Below are 26,009 nucleotides of genomic sequence, written 5' to 3'. Positions count from 1 at the left end.
TTCAAAAAACAACTAATAAGTTTTATTATTGACACAGCACTCTACTTCCTACCAGTAATGATGGATTAAGCAGCTAATGGTAAGTTTACAGGTTTTTTGTTGATTATTAGGAAATGATCGTTGCTATTGATAAATTGGCTCGATTCTTTACAAAAGAGGTCTCATTTAAATTATATGTTATATACTGGTTTGCGATTAATTATACAATTTATTTTTCTATTTTAATCATTTCATATACATATGTATGTATGTATATAATATACTAAGCCAATCATAAATTCTATTTGATATTAATATAGTATTGTCACAGGCTAATATTTGAAATTTATATGATCGAATATTTGAAAATATTTTCAATCAGACCTACTTAGTTCATTACTAGATATGTACATACACAAATTTATACTGAAAATAATACATAAATTATTCAAGTATTCGTACTGGAAGAGTCATATACATACATACATAAATATATAGAATCAAATTAATATCTATTCCTTAATACATGACTTACTTAAAAATAATGAACTTACGATCAGCAAGTTTATTGCTCTTGTTTTCTGCATGTGGTTCATGGGGTTCATGTGGTTCATTTGGTTCATTTGATTCATTTGGTTCATTTGGTTGTTTAAACTTAAAAATGGAAAGTAAATGTAAACAATCAGTTTAAAAATTACTCTACCAAATTGTTTGTACACAGAATGCTTTTGTGTGTTTTGAAAGCATTTTACTGAACTAACTTTAGTATTATTCAGTTGTTGGAAGCAGAGGAACATACCCTTTTCGTTACTGCTTGTAATACGTTTAGCCTTGCATGAGCAAAGCAAATAATTGTACTTGCGTCAGCACAAAAAGAAAAACATTAAAATATTTGTTTTGTGTACACCAAAATTTAATGTGAAAAATACGTTTGTTTCATAACTTCACTTCGAAGCAAGCTGAAATACATATTTTTTTATTAATGAAATTTTTCTTTCATTGCTTATATTGAATAAATATATAAATACAAATAAAAGCTTAAAAATAAAAAATATTGGTTGCCGGAATATAATATTGCCGTTAGAACCAATTTCTTTCAAAATTTGGTGAGTTAAAAGACGACGATGGCCTAATGATGCCGATATTTTGTATGTTATTTTCTTATCTATTTTCCTAACTAATTAAAGTTTTAATTAATTATTGCATATAACACAAAAAATATAAGAGTATCTATGAGTCAACGAAGAGTCCTGTAAATAAACTGCTAACTGGCAATCAAAATCAGTGATAGAGGTTTCATTCTGACAGTTTTAAAACTTTTCATTCTGCCATATGCGATTAGTTTTAAAAAGGTTATATATTAAAAGCTTCATAAGCTTCAATGTCATGTAATGTGAAATATGAAATAAATTAGCCTATATATATACTGCAAGAATGTTGTATAAATCTTAGCTATTTTATTTTAAATTGGCAGTAACATTGGCAGTTATCAAATTAAGTATGAAAATTAAACAATTTACATATTGCAGATTAAAAAAATGTGTACAAATGATTCGACCGTAATGTGCCAAAATGAGCTCTTCCAAGGGTATTCAGATGAACTTCTAACATTTGCATCTACTGCTTGCATAATGTTTATGGTTATTGGCGTGCCTGGAAATCTACTAACGATTTTTGCCTTATTATACGGAAAGCAAGTAAATGGTGAAATTTTTTTTTTTATCTAGTTAAGAATCAGATTTTGTTTCAGACACGAAACTCTACAGCAATCTTCATAATAAACTTGTCTACATCTGACCTGCTTTTTGATTGTTTTAATTTGCCTCTGGCGGCCTCAACATTTTTAAGCCGATCATGGAATCATAGTGATATTCTTTGCAGATTGTTTCCATTACTTCGTTATGGTTGTAATTTTCGATTAAAAATTTCAGATATACTAATTAAAGCTTTCTCATACTTAGGTCTACTGGCGGTGTCTCTTTTTACAGTTTCACTTATCACAATAAATCGATATATAATCATAGCTCATCCACGGAAGTATCCTAGGTATGTTATAAAATGCAGTATTAAATATGTTAAGAAATTCTATATATATAAAAAATGTAGGGCATATGCCACATGAGAAAATGTAATAATTGATTAATAATAATTGGAAACAATTGGTTCTTTTTACATATCTATTTCTTTCAACAGTTTTCGTATGTTCCGATTTTAACTAATAGTGTTAAAAGTTCATAAATCGAAGCTGTCCCTTTTTCTTAATAATCGATACCTAATTTACTGTAATTAGTTTGATATTAAGGAATATCGGGCATGTATTAAGTAAATTAAGAACAGACAGCTTAACAAAATTGATATTTTTATCTCTGGGAACTAATAGTCCGTATTTACAAGAAAATGGTAGTTTATCGACCATTGTATTTCTGAAACAAAACAGTTCAGAAAAAAATACTAACAAAACAGATTGAATTATTTGATTTGATATAACAGATATGACAAAATTTATTAAGATCTATAAAAGTGGAATTCTTTTAAGTTATAGTTATCATTTAAAAAATGAAATAAATTTTATGTATATGCATGTAGTATAGTATATATGGTCTTGCCTAGTTTTCACAATGCCTATTTAAATTACAAGAATAACTGACTTAACTTACTGAAAAATGTGTTAACTTACATATCGAAATATGCCACAAAATCCATAAACTATTGTTGCACAAAAAATGACACTTAATTTTGGCTTTAGTTGTTTGCTTAGCTGTTTTCATTACCTTTGTCAAAAGCAAATATGGATGATGTATTGATCTGCTGTTTTCAAGCACTATTTTCTTCCATATCTGAATTAAAGAATCTATAGTACAAAGAAGTGTCACGCTGATACAAACGAAATACCCACTTTATTTTGCTGGTGGATTTATATTAATTCCACCAGCCTCATGCAACAATGTTCGATCGAGTCACAACTGGTATAATGTTCAGTTCAAACCTATATGTGAGTCAAGTAAGGCTGACAAAAGCCCGACTGCATACGTATTCAATCATACATGCAACCCTCTGTATTATAATATACGCATGTTTGTATGTTTGTTCGCTGTAAAATGTTCAAGGGATCAAACAGCATTTCAGTGACGAAATCAAAATTGTGTACATTTGATAAGTTATTGAATTTAATAGTATATAAAACAAAAACAGAATTACCTGTTTGATATTGTTATGAATTGTAGTGTAAAAACACAATACGAATTTATTTGTCTCAAATCAGATTTTTCAATTCTATGAAGTTTTATATTTAAATGTTGTCCATACGAAATTTAAATAGTTTTAAATCGGGAAAATATTTTTTGGATCTCTTACAATGAGATAAACAACACTTATTACCCGCAATCGTTTTACGATTCATTTTAGAGACTAAACTTTTTGAACAAATCAAACTAAGTATGAATAAATTTTAAATGTCTAATATAAATGTATATGGATACCAAAAAACTGTATAATGTTTATATAAACTTTCAATATTTTTTTGGTTTTAAGAATTGTAACAGACTTCACAAGACACGTCTTATTTAAAATAATTTTTTTTAAATAATTACAAAAAGTCACCAAAAATTTAAACTATTAGGAAGTAGTTCCTTTTGAGGTAAAATATATGCACAAATGTGCAATAAAAACATACATATTTATATACTGCAGACTTAATGTCTCCAATATCACATTTGTACATACATAATGGTTTTTGTAGTGCATCAAAAATAATATATTCTATTACTCTTTACTCCTATGATATGGGCCTTACCAGTACAAGAAAATAAAGCAACAAAATATATGGAAAACTTGCTTCAGGGATTTCTGTACCATTCACTTCGCTATTAATCAATGTATATTAATAAAATAGACAATTATTTATTATAAATCCACCTGCAAAATAAAGTGGATATTTCGTTTGTATGAGCGTTGCGCTTCTTTGTACTCTAGATTCTTTGTCTGAACAACGCTCTCAAATACAATATGTTTTATTTAGCGGCTAAAATAATTGCTTTAAAAGCAAAGAACTTTTATAGGTGAAAGATAAAGTAATGAAAAAAAATATAAAAATGGACATTACAATCAAATCAAATCATATTGCGATAATTCACCGTTTCCTGTCAAAAGATCTTCAAATAATTACAACTGTCTCTTGATGTGTTTCTAATGACATATTCCAACTTGACCTCAGTATTATAAAAGTAGAAAATGTATCGTATAATACGTATTTCTTCTTCAGTCCTACCTAAACAATCACCCGACGCAATTATTAAAACAATCAAAGATCTGATTTTAACTGAGAGATATCAACCCAATAACTTAATAGTTTTCACATAATTTAAGTTAATAAAATGGAATACACCATAAGGTAAAGGCATTGACTGACTTTTTCAAAGTCAAAATTTATATACAATGTAATTACATATAATATATGTATATTGTTTAATGTCTAAAGATAATACAAAAGAGTTGGAAAATGTTGAGTTATAGAGTGATATAATTGGTAACTTCGATAGTTGAAAAAGACGTGCAACATCAGAAACCATATAGTGTATTGAAAAATACAAAAAATTTTTTTTTGCGATATTACAAAAAGGAAAATGTAGGTCACGCCTTAAAAATATCAAAGCATTGAACAACACTCTGAAAAGTATAAAATACCAACTTTTTTCAGCATAACGTTGGCTGAAACGGCAATTAAAGCAGTCAATATGACAAACCATCAAAAATGTGTCTACTGAATAACAACTCCAAATAATGACTGGTTATTATACTAACCACTCACTAACTTGTTCGACTCAATAGAGTCAAATATAGCCTATTAGAGTTTAATAATGCAACACATTTGGAAGATGTAATTAATTTACCATCAAATAAGAACTATTAGACGTTTAATAAAGAGGCAATACAACGTTTCAACATATAGTAAGAGAAACATCTTAGAAAGTTGATAACTCGACGAAACCTTTTTAATAAGAACAGACACTTTAAACATCTTTGCATGGCAATGGAATATGAACATTACATTCAAACTAGTTCGAAGGCATCTTGAAATAGCATTATACATCAACATAGTTCTTTTGAAATGGTCATGCTCACGTCCTCTGCACGTTATTAAAAAGAAATCCTGTAATTTAAGCGCTTGTTGTGATTAAACAAAATTGAAAACTTCGACTTAATCAGATTGTTATCTCATTCTGCCTAAAGACAACATTAGCCAAAAGTGTTCAGTAAAGAGCTATTGCAATATACCAATCATAGATCAATGCATTCAGAAGTCAATATGAAAACATACTGGCTAAACGCGAATCATAAGTGCTTACTCAGCATATTTCTGTCTTAATTTTATTACATTTTGTAATTCAATAAGTAATACAGATATTAACTTTATTGCCCAGATCATTTGCTTAAAAAATTTTGAAAGAGGCTTTTTTAAGACTTAGTAGTAGCAGTTAGAAAACTATTAGGATTGTTCGGGTTTCTAAGAAAGCTATTCCCATTATTATTTTTTTTCGCTCGTCATTAACAAGAGGTTCTCGCTTCTTAGAATTAACGCATTTAATAGTAACACATTTATCATCCCTAAACTTGGGTTAGGTATTACAGATATGGTATGGACTAATTTTCTTTTTCAAGTATTACAGCGATTCAGTGTAAGAGATACATTAGCATTAATACTCATTTTTAGTTCAGCAGCAAAAGTTTCATTCATATTTTCGTTTTTTTTTTCTTATGTTCCTTAAACGTTTTGCAGTAAGCGTGGAGAACGACCATACAGTAAGCGTTGTATGGTCAGCCAAAAATTCAATTAATTAAAAGCAATAAAAATTTGGTTGAAATTCGATATTGTTCGAAGAACCTCTCTATTAAAAAGATTCTCTATTAAATAGATTGCATTAAGAAACAAGCTACTTTTGTCATAACTGACATTAACCCATTAAGTACCAAGCAAGTTCAAACTTGGAATTTTATGGTGAAATTTTCAGAAAGGTCTTATTTTAAGTTAACAATATTAAAATAATATTCCCTACAAAATTAAATTTTTTTTTGAAAAGTATTTTTCCAGAAAAGTGCCGTGTGGTCAACCACACGCTGGGACCCATAGTACATTTTTCTTTCTTCGATAGTACAAACATTTTTTTTTGTGTTTAGTTCGCAAATATGGTATTTAATTACTTTTATTGTGAAGTAAGTATCATTTTAAGTTGTGTAAAATACGTGGAAGTATAAAATTTTATGTTTTATGCTTTTCAAATATTTATTAATCAAAAAATATGTTTGAATTATTACATATGTATTATATTATGTAAAAAGAAATAAGTTTACTTGCGTCATTGTCTACTATCAATGTAATATTGTTTATGTTCATAGAAAATTTTAAAGCAATTTTCTACATGACCATTTAAATGGCACTTTTCATATATAAAAACTGTGGCTTTTGGTGTACGAACAATACAGTAGTGGCGATTTTAAGTTTTTATGGGAGCGTGCATACCGGTTAAACGTGATAAATTTCCCGGAAGATAAACATCTTCTGCTGCACTGTGACTTTTTTTTTTAAATCATCGTCAGCGGTAGCTTCTGTAATGAACATTGAGTTCTCTGATGAAAGAAGAAGGTTTCTGGCAATGAAATTCTTGAAGTCTAACTGAGGCATAGGTTTTGTGTTGGTAGAAGCAGCGACAGAGCAACTTATTTTCCAAGCGATTACTACAGTGCTATCTAAACACTGTACCCATTATGGCCACCACCACTTTTTACTTCTATTCTTGATACAATAGTTAGCAACTCCATGTAAATCGACGCCGCTCATTTGTCGGTTATAGCTATTGATAACTTGAGGCTGTGGGACACCAACCTTTTTTTTTTACTCTCTGCTATAGCGTTGCACATTTACTATAGGTTCAACGGAATCATACAGTATGTTGCAATGGATACTCACAATGGCTCAATAATTCTTTTACAACAAATACACCGATTCCCAATTGTTTGTTGTATTTGTCAGTTGCACTGAAGTATGGCAGAAACTGGAAGATATACCCACTATCCAAAGAAGGGTTCATAGCTTATAACCGAAACGTATTGGTTTTACAAGATCCAATTTGAATTTTTGCGACACAGGCATTTCTACAAGACCATCATAATCTTGTACATTTGATTCGCATACAACTTAAATAGTACCAAAATACTCTCTCACAATTAGACACACGGAATTCAAAAACGGAGAACAAAATTTTAAAGACGCATGTAATGTTTGTTGATATTTCATCATCGTCAATCATTTCATTATCCGATTGACCAGCAACATTATCAGGTGGCAAACATTGTTATTCAATAGGTAGCAGAGTGTCACTTGCCGCTAATGAGTCATCTTCGCTCCAATTGTCAATAATATGCAATAGTTCCTGATTTCTTAGATATCTTAGGCACGACATTATAATTTTATTTACAGTAAAAAATTGATGGCAGAACTTTTAGCAAGGACAAATATAAGCTCTATATAAAACAATCAAATTCAGACTAACTCAACCAGCAATTAAATATCAAAACAGACTTATTACTATTACGCATTGTAAAAAACACAAGTTTAAGTAAATCAAAAGAGTATTATATTCATTAGAGAGATTAGTCTGTCTTAGATTTTATTTTATCACCAACAACTAAAATTTATATTTCATTATTTTATCACTATAGTACTATGGGATCCAACATGTGGTTCACCATACGGCTTTTTTCGCCGGCGTCTTATGGCAAATAAATGTTACGAGGGCAGTTTGATAAGTCAGTGACTTTTTGAATTTTCCGCTCAGTTACTCCAAATGCAATAGTGCTGCCGTCAACTGTAATCTACCAATGGGCAACTTTCTAATTCTGAGCAAACTACGTCGTTCAGTTGGTGTTTGATAGCCGTTCAAAACAGACAACCTCGTGCATTTTTACGAAAATGGAAAAAACTGGATTTCGTGTGCTGATGAAGCATTACTTTTTACGTAAAAATTCCATCACTGAAACTAAGGAAAGACTTGATAAATACTACAGGGATTCGGCACCATCAATTTCAATGGTTTAGAAGTGGTTTACAGAGTTCCGTTGTGATCGTACCAGCACTAGTGATGTCGAACGTTCAGGTCGTTCAAAAGAAATGATCACGCCGGAAATCATCGATAAAATGCATGAAATGATAGTGGATGATCGGAGAATGAAAGTGCGTGAATTGGCTCATGCTGTAGGTATCTCAACTGAACGGGTTCATCATATTTTACACGAATATTTGGACATGAAAAACTCTCCGCGAGATAGGTGTCGCGATTGCTCACACTCGACAATAAGCGCAATAATGTGACCACTTCAAAAGAGCGTTTAGCGATGTTCAGCCGTAATCTGAACGAATGTTTGCGTCGTTTTGTTACTGTAGACGAAACATGGATCCATCTCTACATGCCAGCGACCAAGGAACAATCGAAACAGTGGGTTGCTAGGTGTGAACGTGGACCAAAGAAGGCCAAACAGAGTCTGTCAGCCAACAAGGTCATGGCCACAGATTTTTGGGATGCAAGCGGTGTCATTCACATCGATTACCTCGAGAAAGGTAAAACGATCACCGGCGAATATTATTCAAAGCTTTTGAACAGATTCCACGTTGATTTGAGGCAAAAACGGCGGCATTTGGTGAAGAAGAAATTGCTGTTCCATCAAGACAATGCACGTGTGCACACTTGTCTGGTTACGACGCCCAAAATCCACGAATTGGGATACAAACTGTTACCCCATCCAGCATTTTCTTCTGATTTAGCCCACTACGAATATTTTCTGTTTCCAAACCTAAAGAAATGGCTGGGCGGTAAGAGATTTGATTCGAATGAAGAAGTCGTTACCGAAACAAATACGTATTTTGAGAACTTTGAGAAAACCTACTATTTGGAGGGGAAAAAAAAAATTAGAAAAACGCTGGACTAAATGTATCGAGCTAAAAGGTGATTATGTAGAAAAATAAAATGTTTATTTGCCTAAAAAATTTGCTTTATTCAAAAAATCACTGACTTATCAAACCGCCCTCGTACTATAAATGGTTTTAAAATTTTTCTTATAAGACTGACGAAATACGTTTTTCAAAATAGTTGATGGGATTTTTAATTAGTTGTTAGTCCTTACAAACGCTGCGTATGGCGTTTAATGCTTTTGCAGTTTGAATTCATCCCAAAAAATTCAATGTTTCCTTGTGAAGCAATCTCCAATAACTTCATACGTCCCCGATTAAATGAAGACTGAATGATTTCACGTACATTTCAGCTTTAATTGCAGTGGTTTTAATACCCTCGGTTTTTCATCAATACACATACGAAATATATCATTTGAGCAGACTTAATTAAATTTCAACTTTTTTGTTGAAAAATTAGTTTCTGAATTTTTTTATGGAATTGAATTGTAACTTTAACTTAATTTTATAAGAAAGAAATTCTAATGAACAGAATCAGTAAAATTTCAATGACTTTGCTGTATATATAATCTATAAGACACAGTTTCAGTGTAAAGTAATGTAAACTAAGATTTGAACACTTTAAGTCAACAGTGTAGATAGAAATGGGGTGTACATTATAATCCCTTCATTTTCCTTGTCTTGAACCATACCATCGCCATTATATTTTATTTACCTACCCTATACAAGCAACGCAACTTGCACCAATTAATAACAGGGTTCAGTCTTTTAATTTATTATACTTAGTACATTATTGAGCGTTAATATCCGTAAATAATAGCATTGTCTACGGAAAATGCTTCAACTTACTCACGCAACCTAAACTCGTCTGCAAGCGTATAATGGATCATGTCTGGTGTCTAACCTTTTATTGACTCATCTATACATTTCCATACTCTTAAATCTACTCTACCTATTGAAATTTAATGCCGAATGAGAATTTAATGACGAATAATTATAAGTTTTCATGATTTTCAACAGATCCAACAATTCGCGTTGCTACGAAGCTACAAATTATGGATTTCATTGTGTATAAGATATTGTAGTCACAAATGGTCCCTCTTAGGTTCTTTCACCTCTCAATAAATATAAAGTGTGAACTTAGTTTGCCAGTCACAATAAAACAAAAAAACAATGTTTGAATTTTAGGTTTTATAAAGCTAAATTTAATATAATATAAATAAGGAAACCATGCTCAATTTAATTTCTATTAGAATATATCAGCGTCGAAATCTTGGATTTATGATTGCTGGGACATGGATAACATCATTTACTTTTATGATTCCAACATGGAGAGGAGTATGGGGTAAATTTGGCTTAGATACTGAAATTGGATCCTGTTCAATATTACATGATGAATATGATAGATCTCCAAAGGAGTTTCTTTTTGTTATAGCCTTTATGGTACCATGTCTTTGTATTGTACTATGTTACGCCAGAATTTTTTATCTGGTAAGAAAAGCAGCTGTTCGTATAAAGGATCCAGCTTCAAAAAGTATTTCGTTTCGAAATGAGGAAACTAAGTCTCCGCCAAAACTTCTTGAAATTAATGATTATGAAAAAGATCAGTCTGATCAAATGAAACTACAACCTATCACTGAAGGTGCAATAACACAGCTTAATTTTATTGATGATGATATCGAGTATATTGATGTATGCAATTCAAGTGAAAACATGCCGATTTCTTACAACAATAATGCAGCGAGCAAATCCAACACAAATAGTACAAAAAATTCTATTCAGGTTTGTATAAGTTTCTTACAACTATAGCTATCCTATTATCATAATTAAAGTATGTGTCCTTAACTTTTATTTAAGTTTAGAAGTATTTTATATAAATTTTTTAATACACTAAAACAAATTCATAACGCATATAGTCGAATCCGTTAGGAATTACAGTTCATTTACAAAAAATTCAAATTATATATGTATATATCCAAGTAGTCGCCAGGGTCTGGGAGTGGAAATGTGTGCTAGCTTTCAAAAGATGATGAAGAAGCCGTTTTTAAATATATTATTATGATAGTTACTTTAAAACAAAATACAAGTTTTCGATCTTGAGAGAGTTAATATCGGGCCGTCATATTATACGATGAATGCAGAAAACAAATTGTTTTTAAGAAAACTTTTTACAAAGAAATTTATAGACAGGCGTATATGCGCAAAATAACACTTTTTACAAGTTTCGTCTTTTAGAATTTTGTTTTTCAATTTTTCTTTAAATTATATAATTATACCATCAGCATAGATTTAGAATGATAAACTGTGCTACTATAGTTTATGTACAACTTTACTTCAGATTACTAATAATATCGATGCTTGTTGTAGACATTTTCGTGTTGTATTTACTACTATTCTTCCAAAGCTAGTCGGTGTCTGTGCCCACCTAGTAGGCAGAGGCGAGGCGTCGTATGCTTCAGAGTGTTCACTGAACACCTTAACAAAACTTCCTTTTTAGATCTTTTTTTTTATTAGGTAAATAATCTCGCTATTTTGCTACTTAACATTTTTTATAATAGCTTTTCCAAACAGATTAACATAAACACAAAGCGTACAATACAAACAAAATCACACATAAATATGTTAGTTACACCCAACATTACTTTTAATTAATAAAAGACATTTCTCTTATATAATAGTAAGGTTCAGAATAAAAACTGCACCGCGCTGCTTACAAAGCATACAAATTAAATAACATTCACATTGGGACTATGTTCAGTATTGAATAAACACAAAACATACAAACAAATATAAAAATAAAAGAGAAAACAAGCCCCGCAAAATATGTACGTCAAATAATCATAACTCTTAAATTAATGCGTGAACCTCCAATGTTATGCAAAGTAAATACAAAAGAGAAAAGAAATAACTGAGCGAAAATCGCTTTACATTTGACTAGAGGTTCAGTCGACCAAATTGAACCATAAGTTCATACAAAGCGTGCAAATACAATCAAAGTCACGGTTGCCGTTTTATATGGGCAAATGGTTCAATAAAAAAACTGAACCGGGCATAGTAAATACAAAGTAAAAGAGTAAATGAATGCATGAGAGTTTCTTACTCTTATGTAGAGGTTGGAAATAAACCAAAAACAAAGTCATTATTGCAATTTTATACTAGCAAATGGTAAAAGTAAAGAAAAAAATCAAAGAAATTTGAAGTGAAAAATAATATTTAGAAATTAATTAATGTGTAATTAAAGATTTGATTCAAATATCTGTTTTTAAACGATCTTCTGAAAAAAAGGTTTTAATTCATAAAATGAATAGACCAACTCCAGATATGAAGAATTTGGTACCTGATGTAAAAATGTCGAAATCTGTGGTAAGTCGCCGTTTTCCTACAAGTATTTACCATAAAAACCAGTGGATTACAGGCTGCGAACATTTAAATAAATTGTTTTGTTAGTCTTGTACGCTATTTGCTTGTGGAAAGAACAAAACTCAGGAATAGGGGGAATACGTTATAGTTGGAATTCTGTTTTGATCAATTTGTGAACACCTTGCCAAAAAGTTGACGCTCCGCTACTGCTAGTAGGGAGTACTTTGTTAACCCATAGAGCAAACGTATAGATAACCTTTCTTCTAATCAGTCTTATTATAAATGCATGTACCTTCTATATCTAAGAATGCGTATATTGCCATTTTTTTCCATAATATGCTCTCCTGAAGCTGAATTTTGACTAGTGACAATGCTTCTTGCTCACCTTCGATATGTAAACATGGACCTTAAAGCTGGTCTGTACTTTTTTGGAGTAAAGCTAAAAAGATGTGATCGATATGTAAAGGAAATGAAAACTACCATAAGAAAATAACTGCTAATGCGTCCGACTAATGCGTTTATATCATTTATATCAATATCAATATAGTGTAGGAAAGTAAAACCAATTTAGTTCATTAACAATTCACATTCTAATTATTATTTATATATAAATATGTTCTACGTATATATTTATCGCTTTTGTAAAAATAAAACTCGATGCCCTCAGTCGACGCGATATAACTCTTCACGGTTCTATTGTTTATGCTGCAAAGTGTCATTCGAAAACTTCTTGTATTGTCATTGTTAAACTATTTGACTTTCCGAATGAGTTGAAGATACAATAAGTTTACTTCTATTATCTTTGTCAGGGCAATAAAGAAGCGAGTTTCGAGATATTGCAAAAGCTTTGTCTGTACTACCGGTTAAAATATAGAAAGTTGTAGTATTGTTGGTATAGTGCATAATTGCACAATAATTTTAGACTTGATAGGTTTTATAAGATTTTTTGTTTTTCGTTTTTGTTTTTGATGTCTGATTCAGACTATAGAATTATAGCGCCCCCACAGTCCATGTTATTTTATCTTCTTGCTAAACAGTTTACACATAGGGCTTATATTAAGGTAACGTCCAATTCGAAACACCTATCTCTAGCCCTTTCTTGCAGTGATATTTTCTTTTCCGTATCACTATGCTCAGGTTCCCAACAAAAAATAATGCAAAGCATTAATATTACATGCCGTTCACAAAACGTCAAAAAATCTGTTAAACGAGATTATTAAAAAAACGAATCTTTCCAAACCTGTCAGACACTGAATTTAAAAAAAACGTAACTATTGATTATAACTTTAAATTTTTAAATGTTTTAAGCTAGTAAGAACTTACGTTATTATATTTTTATATTATATTTTAATCTGAAAACAATGTATTTTTTAATGAATATTTTGCTTCAGAGCTTTAAAATAATTACACGCATTTTTTATATTATACATAAATAATTTTATTTTGTTTTAAATCCTTACAAGTATTACATTTTAAATTAATAAATATCGATTAATTCTACCACTACGTTTATGTGAGTCTTGAAATCAATTTTAAAACAGACTTTAAAATTAATTTTTAGAGCGTTTAGGCACAACAATTAAGTTAGCTGTCAATCAGTCAGCTGTTAAGCGGTAAACAAAAATGTAAATTTTAAACATTTTATATATCGATAGAATAAAATTTTAAATTGTTTTACTTTTATTGCAAAAGGTAGATATTGTAACCAAAATAGTAGAAGAAAATAATAAATCAACAATAAAGATTTAAGGAATATTCCGTATAAAATTTACAAAATTACGAGAAATGCGATCAAAACTTTTTAATAGTGTAGCAATACTTCCGACTTCTATTTCTTGGCGAACTATTTCATAAAAATAGTGTTATTTCTATATTTTTTATCGTTCAAGAATGTTACTATTTATTTTCTGTAAATTCTTTAATTAAATACTTTTCTCTTCATTCATCCAATTTTTTCTTTTTATTTCCCTTTTTCTCGATAGTTTTAGTTTTTTTTTTTATCAAAAGTGTTCTTTGTTTTAAAATTCAAAAACCTATTGACAGTTAACAGCTGAAACTGAAACTATAAACTGCTTTTAAGGTCTGTAGGCAAAAGGTGTTTATGCTTAAAAGTCATTTTTCTCACTAAAAGTGATGTTAAATTACTTTTAGTAACCTAAAAGTGCTTTTAAACAAAGTTTAGTTTAGGGGCTTACGCGACCTTAAAACAACTTTTAAGCCTCGTGTAAACGGAGTGATTGAAAAGCGCTTTAAATTTTTTTAATTATTAGTTGCTAACAAGTTTATATTTATTAAGGCTTAAATATTGTAAACTATTACAAATTTTGAAAAAGGAAATTTCACAATTTCCTGCATTCTTAACATTAGTGGCTATTATGAAACTTCTACCGATAGACGATAGACTTCTATCTACTGAGTCGATTGGTAAGCAAATTTGGTATTATGATAGACAAACATGTGCACTACTGTGAATGATGTCTGGGTTTTAGAGCGTGCAGCTTTAATCGAACTTATTTTGTTATTTTGTTTGATTTGTGTTCGCTAAGAAACATTAAAGTTGAATTCAAATTCTTTTTAAAATAAATAAAAATATATTTTATTAATACGAAATTATTACTTAGTATTACATTATATTAGGCCTTTTCGATGGCTAGCAAGTAAGGCAAAAAATGCGTGCTGGCCTATGTTAGCCACGCGAGGGATTGGCATCACTGTTGCAGTCTGTCAAATGTTTTGTTTTCACAAACTGCAAATCTTGTTTATGTGCATAAAAATCAAGTAAAGTATATTGTTATAAAAATATTAAAAAATTAAAATAAACACGGAATTAAAAGAAATGGTAAGAATAATTGAAATTTAGGAATAAAACAATGAGATAAGTAAATTTTTGTAGGTACTCTCGATGCTGGGAGAAAAAAGCAATCTTTTGCAGCGCCCGAGGTTATTAATTAATATATTTATTGTAATTTTTTAAATAGAAAATTTTGTGTTACATTTATAGGTGTAGTTTAGTTCAATAAGTAACAATATTTTAATGTGTAAATATTTTGTAATTTATTTATTAATACCACAAATTAACGTGTATGGTAAGATTAGTTTTAAGATTGAAATATTATGTTTTTGAACTAAAATAAAAATACTATACTACTACTACTAGAAACTTACTTGAACTTACTTACTTGAAAATATTTTACATAAAAGTAAAATAAATTTAAATATGAATTAAAGAAATTCTAAACTTAAACATATATATTACATAAAATGAATATAACTTATTTTTAATTAAAGTAAAAATATTATATCAACTTATTTCTTATCATTATTCAATTATTTTAACTTGTACATAACTTTTTTCTAAAATTGCGTAAGTTTTTCAAGTAATTTAAATTTATTTTCTTCCAATTTCAATTTTCTTTCTTCTAATTTCAATTAATGATCCCATTTCTTTTTTATATTTTCCTTTAATTCATTCGTAGTTTCTTAAAAAATTTTATTTTCTCTTCCCCTATCCTTTTCTTAGCAAATAACTTGTTTTCATAATATTCTTGACGCACAGATTCTCTTTTGCGGTTGAATAATAAAGTTGAGGATTATGACAATTCCTGCATTGGCGATTCCTGCGTTATCGATCCTTTCGTTGGTGATTCTTGCGTTGGCGATTCATTCATTGGCGATTCATGCGTTGGCGATAGCTCAGCATGTGTTTGTACAATATTTATTTCCAACTCTTCCACCACCTTTATATCTTCAACATCACTGTCAAACCCTAATGTCGCAATGCGATTATTTGTGATTATCAACTCCATGTAGGGTGGTAAGCATGGCGATGTACCAATCCGCCTGTTATCTTTGGCCGCTTTAAATGCATTTAAAACTGTGCGCATTTTTCTTTCTAAGCAGACTGGAGTAATGTCATCCTAAAAAATATATTTTATTTTTAATTAATTTTTATTTCAAATGATTACCGAAGTTATGTGACACTTATTGCAATTCTATGTGCTGTCATGTCCTCAAGCACATGCTGGTATCCAAGTCCTTTTTTTTTGTTTCCAAAAACTCTCTCTTCGTGTCAAGTAGCACTCTACATTGTTCAATCTTTTGTTTTTTTATTATTTCTTCATTACTTTTCAAGATTTTTACACATTGTTCAATCTTTTGCTTATTTCTTAATTTTCAAATTTTTGAACTTTGTTTGAATTTTTGTTTACATATAATTTTTGACATATGATTGCAATATTCGTTGGAATTTTCAATAAATGTTCACAATAGTTCGCTTATTGCGTTGGTGACGCTTTTTTTTTACTGGCCGATGTGGTTGGCCAGCATAGCTATACTGGCCGAGCAGAGAAAATAGTGTTGTTGTTTTGTGTACATTTCGGTCAGTATAGGCCAGGATAGGCCAATAACTTACTGTTTTTTGCCGTACTTGCGAGCCACCGAAAAGGCCTATTAATAAACTAGTAATATATTTAAATTAAACTTTAATATTCTAAAAATAAATATATTTATATTAGTTTTAATTTTAATATTTTTATAATTTGTAGTTACATTTACATTATATGAATATTAAATTAAATTAAATTAGTAAAATCCAAATTTTTTTAAGCAGTTGAAGCTTAAGAGACCGATATTTACATCTTTTGTCGGTATTTTCGATAGCCAATTTTAATTTTTCTTGTATTACAGTAAGTTTTTGGTCACAACACTCTTCTTTCCCTTCACTAAAATGTTTTCAATATTTTCTAAGCGCCTAAACTATTAAGCTATTAAGCTCTATCACAATTTTCTCCCACGGTAGTCCGGAATGTGACTTGTTGCAAATGCCTTTCGCAATGTGTGGATATTCCTCCATATTTGCAACAAGTTTTGCTTTCTGCTTTTTATTGCTCATCAATTTTGCCCTACAACAAAATTTATTAATTTTTTAATATGTAGAATTTTATTATTTCAATTTTATATAAACACATTATTCGTTGCAAAAAATATATATAAGAAATTTGACAAATGGTTGCTTGTATGTTGAAAATATTTGAATAAATACACATAAATAAATAACAAAACAAAAAAATGCCACAATCGTTATACGCAATATACATATAACACATTACACTCGAATTCAGATATACTAATTTTTAAACAACCATCTGTCAGGCTAGAGACTATATTATTAGGTGTACCGGTATGAAATGAGGGTTTTTTGGTGAAAATAAAACACTAATTATTAATAGGAAAGTAAAAAACATTTTATTCAAAGTATTGGCCATTGCTTTCTACATATTTTGACCACCTTTCTGGCAATTTGTGGATACCACGCCAAAAAAATTGTTCGTCTTTTAATGCAAACCAACCAGACACACAATTTTCGATCTCCTCGTAGGAATCAAAGTGCTGCTCAGCCAATGCGTGTCCCATCGATGAAAACAAATGGCAGTCGGAAGGAGCCAAGTCTGGTGAATACGGCGGGTGGGGTAGCAGCTCCCAGCCAAGTGTTTTGATTGCATCCTGAACCCGTTTTGCTTTGTGTGCAGGTGCATTGTCATGGAGCAGAATTACCTTGCCGTGTCTTCTGGCCCATTCTGGTCGTTTCTCGATCAATGCATGGTTCAAATTTATCATTTGTTGTTCATAGCGACCAGCATTGACGGTTTCACCAGGTTTTAGGAGCTCGTGGTACACCACACCTTTCTGGTCACACCAAACACACAGCATTGTCTTCTTGCCGAATCGATCTGGTTTTGCAGTCGATGTTGATGGTTGTCCCGGATTAACCCATGATTTTTTCCGTTTAGGATTCTTAAAATAAATCCATTTTTCGTCGCCAGTAACAATCCGATGCAAAACCGATTTCCTTTCGTGTCTGTGAAGCAAAATTTCACAAGTGTTTTTTCGGTTTTCCATCTGTCTTTCATTCAATTCATGTGGCACCCATTTTCCACAGTTTTGGATCTTTCCCATAGCTTTTAAACGGTCAGAAATTGTTTGTTGTGCAACATTTAACATTTCTGCCATTTGATTTTGACCCAAAGTGTCATCTCCATCCAATATCGTTTGCAATAAATCAGATAAATCATAAATGATTTTATCTGATTTATACATAGAACTGAATGCACTTAAATTGATTTATACTCTTTTCATGTGATACCCATTAACAAAATAACATACTAAATAAATTAAATTAATAATATATATATATATAAGTTGAATATTATGTCAATATGGAATAAACACAACTTTTCACATACTTTTTATAACATCAAACCAAATTTTATTAAACAATAGAGTTTGTACTCAGAACCATACATGTTTATGCAAACAAAATCGAACAGGCTTGCAACGTATAAATGTGCAGCCAACTCTTCTGCACAGCAGGCGGCTAATACTCATCGGTGCCACAGCTAAAAGGAGAGAGACGAAATTTTAAGAAATATACTACCAAATAATCAAGTGCTTCGACAAGTCAACATGTTAGATTCGTATGCATGCAGTTGATATTCGAATAGAACAGAACATTACTCTCATACAATTCCCACTACATAAATCTCTATTTCTGATATTAAAAACGTGAGTACATGCACGTTATTTTGTTAATTTTTCTGTTGAGCACAACTAACGACAGAAATTTGTGAATGTAGTTGCAACGTATAAAGACGAAAAAGGGGAAAGACGAAATACAATAGAAATGCGATTTGTGCAGCAAACTTATAAGCACAACTAACTATAACAGCTAAAAGAAGCAATTTGATTGAGTTTTCATAGACAATTATATTTAATTGTTTTTGCTAAAACTTTAATGTTTGAAAATATACATATATATGAATATGTAACAAATAATATTAATTCTCGATGTAAAGATATTTAATAAATTTATATATGACATTTTGAAATTATATTAGGGTGTGCGCCGCACACCTCCGCACCTTAGAGCAGCCGTCACTGATATATATATATACATACTTTATGGTTTACTTTATGGCTTACTTTATGGTTTACTTTATGGTTGTACAAGATTAACCTCTAAAGAATACGCAGTTCTCATATAAATCACTTTGAATTCTGCCGTTTAAAACTTTGAAAGTAAAAGATTCATATAAATCTATAAGTTGAAACCCATTTTTGTCCATGGTGATATGTTTTACTAATTTTCTTTCACTTGTATACTGTCAACATTTATTATTTTCTGTAACAACTTGTTCTACGTCTTAACGGCTACAACGTGGTCAAATCGGTATTGCATTAATAAGTCAAATAGAATGTCTTAGTCATGATTTCAGTGACTATTGGAATTCGACAGCAGTTAACGATATATTGCAAATCGTCTGCCTCTTTTGACGGGTCTTACGTCAGTTCTTGGTGCACGGACCCACTGTAAATGACGATTAGTTAAATATATTTTATACTGTATCATATCTCTGTTAATATATGCCTCCAATTGGGAAAATATCTTATGATCATATAAAAAATTATGAGTTTTTTGCATTAATTTACTTTTGAATCTGCCAATTTATACGCAGTACTTTTATGTTATTGTTTATGGAACTTAGTTTATATAGGTTTATATATATATATATAATTTCAGTGGGGACGCATTCCCTTTCTGGAAAGGTGTGCGGCCCTTCTACAATGTTCTTTTTACATGTACCACTTAAATTAAAAATGATATATTTAAATATATAAGATGTTTTATTTATAATAACTGTATTACACTAGGCAACAATATTCACAATATAACATTTAATAATTCATTAACAAAATAACATATTAAAGAAATTAAATTAATATTTTATGTATAAGTTTAATATTATATCAATATGTGGAATAAATACAACTTTTCACATATATCTTATAACATCAAACCAATTTTCTTCAAACGAAAGAGTTTGTACTTAGAAACATACATGTTTATGCAGTGATCAAACACAATCGAACACACTTGCAACGTGTAAATGTGCGGCCAGCTACTCCGCACACAAAGTGGTTATTATTCGCTGAGTAACAGCTAAAAGGGGAAAGACGAAATATGATAGAAATATTTTGCAATGTGAGCTGCAAACTTATTAGCACAACTAACGACTATAATAGCTAAGAAAAGCAAATTAATTGAGTTTTCATAGACAATTATATTTAATTGTTAATGCTAAAACTTTAATTTTTAAAAATATATAGATATATAAAAATGTAATAAGCAATATTAATTCTTGATGTAAAGATATTTAATAAATTTATGTATATTATTTGACAATATGCAAATTATGTTAAGGTGTGCGCCGCACACCTCCGCACCTTAGAGCAGTCATCACTGATATATATATATATTACACTACGTTACAATTTTCAAACCGTCTTTATTACTAGACATAGGCGGCCCATAGGTATCCACGCCAAGTTCTTCAATTCAGCAATGAAATTTTCTTAAAGCTGTAAAAGGAAAATGATTTCTTTAATAGTTACTTGAACATCAAGGAGTATAGCCGTGTTATACATTAAGAACTTGTTTGTTGGTTTGAATTGAATTTAAAGAATCAAGCAAAAGCTAACCAAACCAAATCAATTATGCTGAGATTTGCATTCTTAAGATAAGTGTGGTGGTGTTTGTCGTATGTAAGTTGATTCTTATAGGAGGAACCATAAGCGCTTGACTACGGTGATCATAGCTGAATCAGCATAAACAGTAAGTTAGCTTCAATGCACTTGAAATAGTGTAAACAGGAGCGTTTCTTTGTGTGTAGGACAAATTCCTAAACAAAAACTGTGATATTGCGCTTTGTCTTTTATTTGTCTTGATACAAACTAAGACAAAACCTAATTTGACAAATATGTGGAATAAATCCACATAACAGGCGAAAAAAAAGTTTAGCGTTTTGAGACGCAATTACACATTGTCATTCTTCCATGGGCACGGTTGTGCAATACCTAAAATTGAAGGTTTTATTAAATTGGAGATTCATTTTATTCTTTGCCTTACTTTGTACCTTTGCGTCATGTATAGTCGGTTTTCGTTTGCCAGAAACCCTGGTCCACAAATCTAGTACAAGTTTTCATCTTCACTCATCTTATATTTTTGATATTTTGCGTCTACATTGATACACATATACATACATATATATAAACTGCAAGACAACACGATTACTGGTAGTTCTGTGTGGTACTTGCTAGTCAAGTCAACATTGTATTCCCTGTCCGTTGTGTCTACAGTGGACAAACTTAGCGGCCATACCACGTCAATGTGACTACCGGGTGTTGTCATAGACAAAATATAAGATCTATGTATTCTCAATTCTTCGATAGTTCGCATCAGCCGAAAAAAAATTTTTATGTGTTATTACTTATCGGAATTGTATGTAGTATTCGTGGTTTTATATAATTTCTTAAGCTAAATTTAAATGTTTATTTAGAATTGATTTGAAGTACAATATTAACACTTTTACAATGCACTTATAAAATTATTGGTCGAATTTAGCCTTTGGAATTGAGAAATTAAATATTTTGTATTCTATACTTTATTATTTAAAGAGGATATTCACCAACTGATTTCTTTTAATAAATAATAAAATTTCTGTCATAACTATTTATTAAGAATTTTAATACTAATTTACTTTGTACAACGATTCCTCTGTGATGAAGTGCTTTTAGGAATGTTATAAAAATATTGAATAAAAAATATGTGAATATATTTCCAGGGAACTGAAATACCTATTAATTGTCCTACAGAATACTAGAATATAAATTCTTTTATTAAAATACACCAAATGGCAATTCAATTTAATTTCCTTTTTCTGGGCATTCTAAATTTAATCGATCATTAAATCCTCATTAAAATTTTAAAGACCATGAAAAGATTTGGTTGTTTCTCATCAAATGTTATAAAACTTATGCCAGTAAACAGTCGTTTCTACGTTTTTCTTTTTTAACATAATATAAATTGCCCAGCACAACTAAATCTAGACACCAGGTAGTGATGTATGTACATACATATATATATACACGATTCAGTTATCCAAAAACCAAAACAAGAGGTTTATAAACAAATATATTCAGTTTGTATGAATTCAATAAAACAATTATTCCATGTTCATTTTTAATAAATATTAGTAGACTTTAATTTTTACTAGCCACAATGACAGGAAAAGTACTAGCAATGAAGACAGAATCGTTTTATTATTCTGAAAATTCAATCACCTTTATTGCTGTTTTGCCTCAAAAAGTGGATTGTGTCGCAGATGATGAAAATATTCGTTCTAATGAATGATGTGGCGTTATATTTATGATTTTTTTTAACTTTTATATTATTTTATTTTTATTTTATTTTTATAATTTTTCTGCAAGATAATTCACCAAGCGAAGTAAAACACAATTTTTCATATTCATTAAGATTTACTTTTATTATTATTAACAATTTACAATTATACTTTATGATGTCAAAGAGCGTTGCTAGTCAAACGAATTTGCAAATTTTTTTTGTTTTGCAGTAGGTGGAAAGCCATAGTGGGAGACTTAAACCCACTAAAACCACTTCTTAGCAATAAATATGGAAGATTGCAACCGTGTGCAATGGGATTGTATCCGCTACAACGCCATTCCAGTAATCAAAAAAGAAAGATTAGAGCAAAAGGCTTAAAGGCTTAATACCTAGCGGACAAGGTTCATCTAAGCCAGAAAGCATGGGCATAAAGAAGGGAAATGGGGTGTTAGTGAATGGGGCGGGGTTATTGCGCAAACGCGGGGACACTTGTGGTACACTCTGTAACCGTGGTCACTCATCGAGGTAAATAAATAGGTATTGGGGGGATTTGTGGCGTAAGACCTGGACTAAGTCTGCAGGAAGGGAGCTAGGGGCTGAGATGTCAGACTGGAGGTTGTAAAGTCGCGTGAGGTGCCTTCGAGCGAGTGAGCGAAGGTACTCGTCGATGTGATTAATTTTGGCTGAACCCAGAAGGACAGAGTTGGAAAAAAGCTTGCCGTTTGGATTGCGCTTGTAATTGGTGCAATCATGAAAGAGCTTTCACTCGAAGAGACAGATTCTATCCATCTGAGCGAAAGAAATTGCAGACCAAATAGGGAAAGCGTACGTGAGTAAGCGGCGAATGAGCTGTTTATAACAGAGCAGCTTAAATTTGCAGTTGAGCTGGTTGTGTCTACGAATTATGCCTAAACCGCGAGGCATGAAGTCATGCTGGGAGGATAGCACAACACCAAGGTATTTTAACTTGGTGACAAGGCGAATGGGCGAAATGTGCATCAATTTTGAGCACGTCTTAAGTGTAGTTTTTAAACGAGGTATTAAAGCTTAAATTAATAAAAGCATATGGGAGACAATGGGATCGTTGAGATTTTCGCATGAAAATCAAGGATATATTGCATAGTAATCCATTTCATTTAGAAAGGCCACTGTACAACAACAAACTGTATTCTAAAAATATAGCTGAGCACAAATATTCTGAATATTTTTTAGCATTAACTTATTACTTACATTCATTTCGTATGATGACATAAATCTTCATAATAAAAAAAAAGCTTCACTAAATTTGGACATTATAGAAAATTTCTTTCATATGGAGTTTTCATGCGAACTACGGCTAGTACTAGGGGGTAAGTGAATTCGTAGTTAATAGCTAATTTTATAGATATTTACATATTTCTGCACAATATATGAAGTTTTATATGGAATTCTGCTTCATTCAAATTATTTAAAAAAAAACAACACATTGCGATTAAAAGCGTTTTTAATAAGATTATACAGATATATACATATATAGTATCATATCATAGATAAAAAGCTCTAAATAATAATACTATAATAATATAATGATAATATAATACTATAATAATATAATACTATAATGATTTTCTAACACTATTTCAGAGTAACTTGAAAGCGAAGGATAAAAGCCCTCTTATTAACAAACCAGAGTTGTAAGTATAAAATATTATTAAATTCAATTTTTATTTTATGAATATATTTTACTCTAGAACCACGAATCACACGAAAATACCTTTGAGAACGTCAATTACAAAATTCAATACGAAAAAGTCGCATTATATTTCGGTTGGAAATAACTCGAACGCATCTGCAATTTATCCAGGACGAATGAGTCAAAAAGATCGAAGATTATTAAAAATGATTTTGATTATATTTGTGTCTTTTATAATTTGCTATTTGCCGATAACTATTACCAAAATTTGGAAGAGCGTTAACAATATTCATATTGTTAATATTAGTGGATATATACTAATTTACATGACCACTTGTATTAATCCAATAATATATGTTTTGATATCATCTGAATACAGACAGGCTTATCTTAATTTAATAAAATGTCAAAAGGATCATAACCATAGAAAGCAAGCAAAAGATGCAAAGCGAAAAGGAAAAACGGTTCAGTATTAAAAATCTATCAGATTTAAATATATTATGTAATATGTACAATAATTATGTAATGCCATCAAATATTATAATAAAAATGTATTATTTTATTTGTGTCTTTTACATTAGATATATACAATGGGTTAACTCTGCACGGCTACAACTGATATAATGTGATAAACAACACCTATCAACAAATTAATTGTTAATTTTGATTAAAAACAAAAATTTAGCAAACTTGATTCATATCTTGGGACTAAAATAAGAACTCGTTTCTCTTATATATTTAGGTTTTATTTGTTGTTGTTTCAACGAATTTTTAACTAACTATCATTGGTGTTTTCTTTTTTATTCTCCACTAAATGAATTGTTTGTTATATTCTTTTACTCTCCAGAGCGAATGTCTTCATCAAGTATTTTTTTTTCTATATCAAGTATTTCGAAATTTTCAAAACTAGTTGAGTAATTTTCTTCCAAGCAAGATATGGATATCACTGCATTTAAACACATGTAACATTAACGTTTCTAATATAAGAGTAAGCTATTTCGACAATTTTAATATTTACCATTTGCGTTAATCACGATCTGCTATATATTAAGTAATAAATGATAGAAATACCATCTCCAACCTTCGTCGGTGGTCCAACCTTTGTCTGAGTTATGGACTTACTGAGACTGAGCAGCGTTTATATGCATTAAGAGGGTCCCTATTTATATTTTAAGCGTAATACTCGTAATAAAAAAATACTGACTTGTCGTTAAAAATTGTTTTATTGTTTCTCAAAATATTCTCCTTCATAATTAATACACTTTGCATGCGCTCGATCTATGATACACTTTTGCATGACGCATATATCCGTGATTGGTTATCTGCTATAATCTTTTATACTTTTACGTCTTTTGAAGCACTGCCATTGTACTTCCTGAGAATTTGTGTGCACATTGTGTTCATATGGATCGGCCGAACACATTTTAACTGTTTTGGGTTTAAAACGCGTCACATCTCGATTAGTGGTAAAAAAGCTGAATTTCATTCAAAAAAAAGCCGCAGTTTTTGGCCAAAAATTCCACCAATATCATCAACCAAGCACCGTACTCTCCAGATATGGCCCCGTGTGACTTTTTCCTCTTCCCCCAACTCAAATTGGCATTGCGAGGAACGCGTTTTGAGACCATAGAGGACATAAGGTAAAAATCGACACACGAAAATTTTTCGACTTCTTTGTATAGACGCCAAACAAAAACTAATCGTGGGATATGCGTTAAACTTTGACAGAATGTGTATAATAGTGTTGCCAGCGTGAAAATAAAAAAATATTCCGATTGGATAAGAGCGGGAATTCAAAAATT

At 30.6% G+C, this 26,009-nt stretch overlaps 1 protein-coding gene across 1 annotated transcript; it reads left to right on the top strand.

Moving 5' to 3' along the window:
- The first annotated feature begins 1,219 nt into the window (after positions 1 to 1,219).
- LOC119673162 (G-protein coupled receptor moody) lies at positions 1,220 to 24,731 on the top strand. The gene is made up of 7 exons (XM_038084400.1): positions 1,220 to 1,331; positions 1,509 to 1,676; positions 1,730 to 1,883; positions 1,941 to 2,025; positions 10,192 to 10,720; positions 24,159 to 24,208; positions 24,266 to 24,731. The coding sequence occupies exons 2-7, from the start codon at positions 1,518 to 1,520 to the stop codon at positions 24,681 to 24,683; spliced, it is 1,395 nt and encodes a 464-aa protein (XP_037940328.1). The 5' UTR covers positions 1,220 to 1,331; positions 1,509 to 1,517; the 3' UTR covers positions 24,684 to 24,731.
- Positions 24,732 to 26,009: the final 1,278 nt, after the last annotated feature.

Source organism: Teleopsis dalmanni, chromosome 1, assembly GCF_002237135.1.
Source record: "Teleopsis dalmanni isolate 2A chromosome 1, ASM223713v2, whole genome shotgun sequence".
Taxonomy (NCBI): Eukaryota; Metazoa; Arthropoda; class Insecta; order Diptera; family Diopsidae; genus Teleopsis; species Teleopsis dalmanni.
The sequence above is the reverse complement of the archived record's forward strand: the minus strand, read 5'-3'. Positions and strand labels throughout refer to the sequence as shown.

What these genes read in the sequence shown, in the direction of transcription:
- LOC119673162 (XM_038084400.1), top strand. Translation starts at nt 1,518, where the DNA reads ATGTGTACAAATGATTCGACCGTAATGTGCCAAAATGAGCTCTTCCAA. An exon ending in CATCCACGGAAGTATCCTAG is followed by an intron (nt 2,026 to 10,191) that starts GTATGTTATAAA and finishes AATTTCTATTAG; the next exon opens with AATATATCAGCGTCGAAATC. An exon ending in CTTATTAACAAACCAGAGTT is followed by an intron (nt 24,209 to 24,265) that starts GTAAGTATAAAA and finishes ATTTTACTCTAG; the next exon opens with AACCACGAATCACACGAAAA.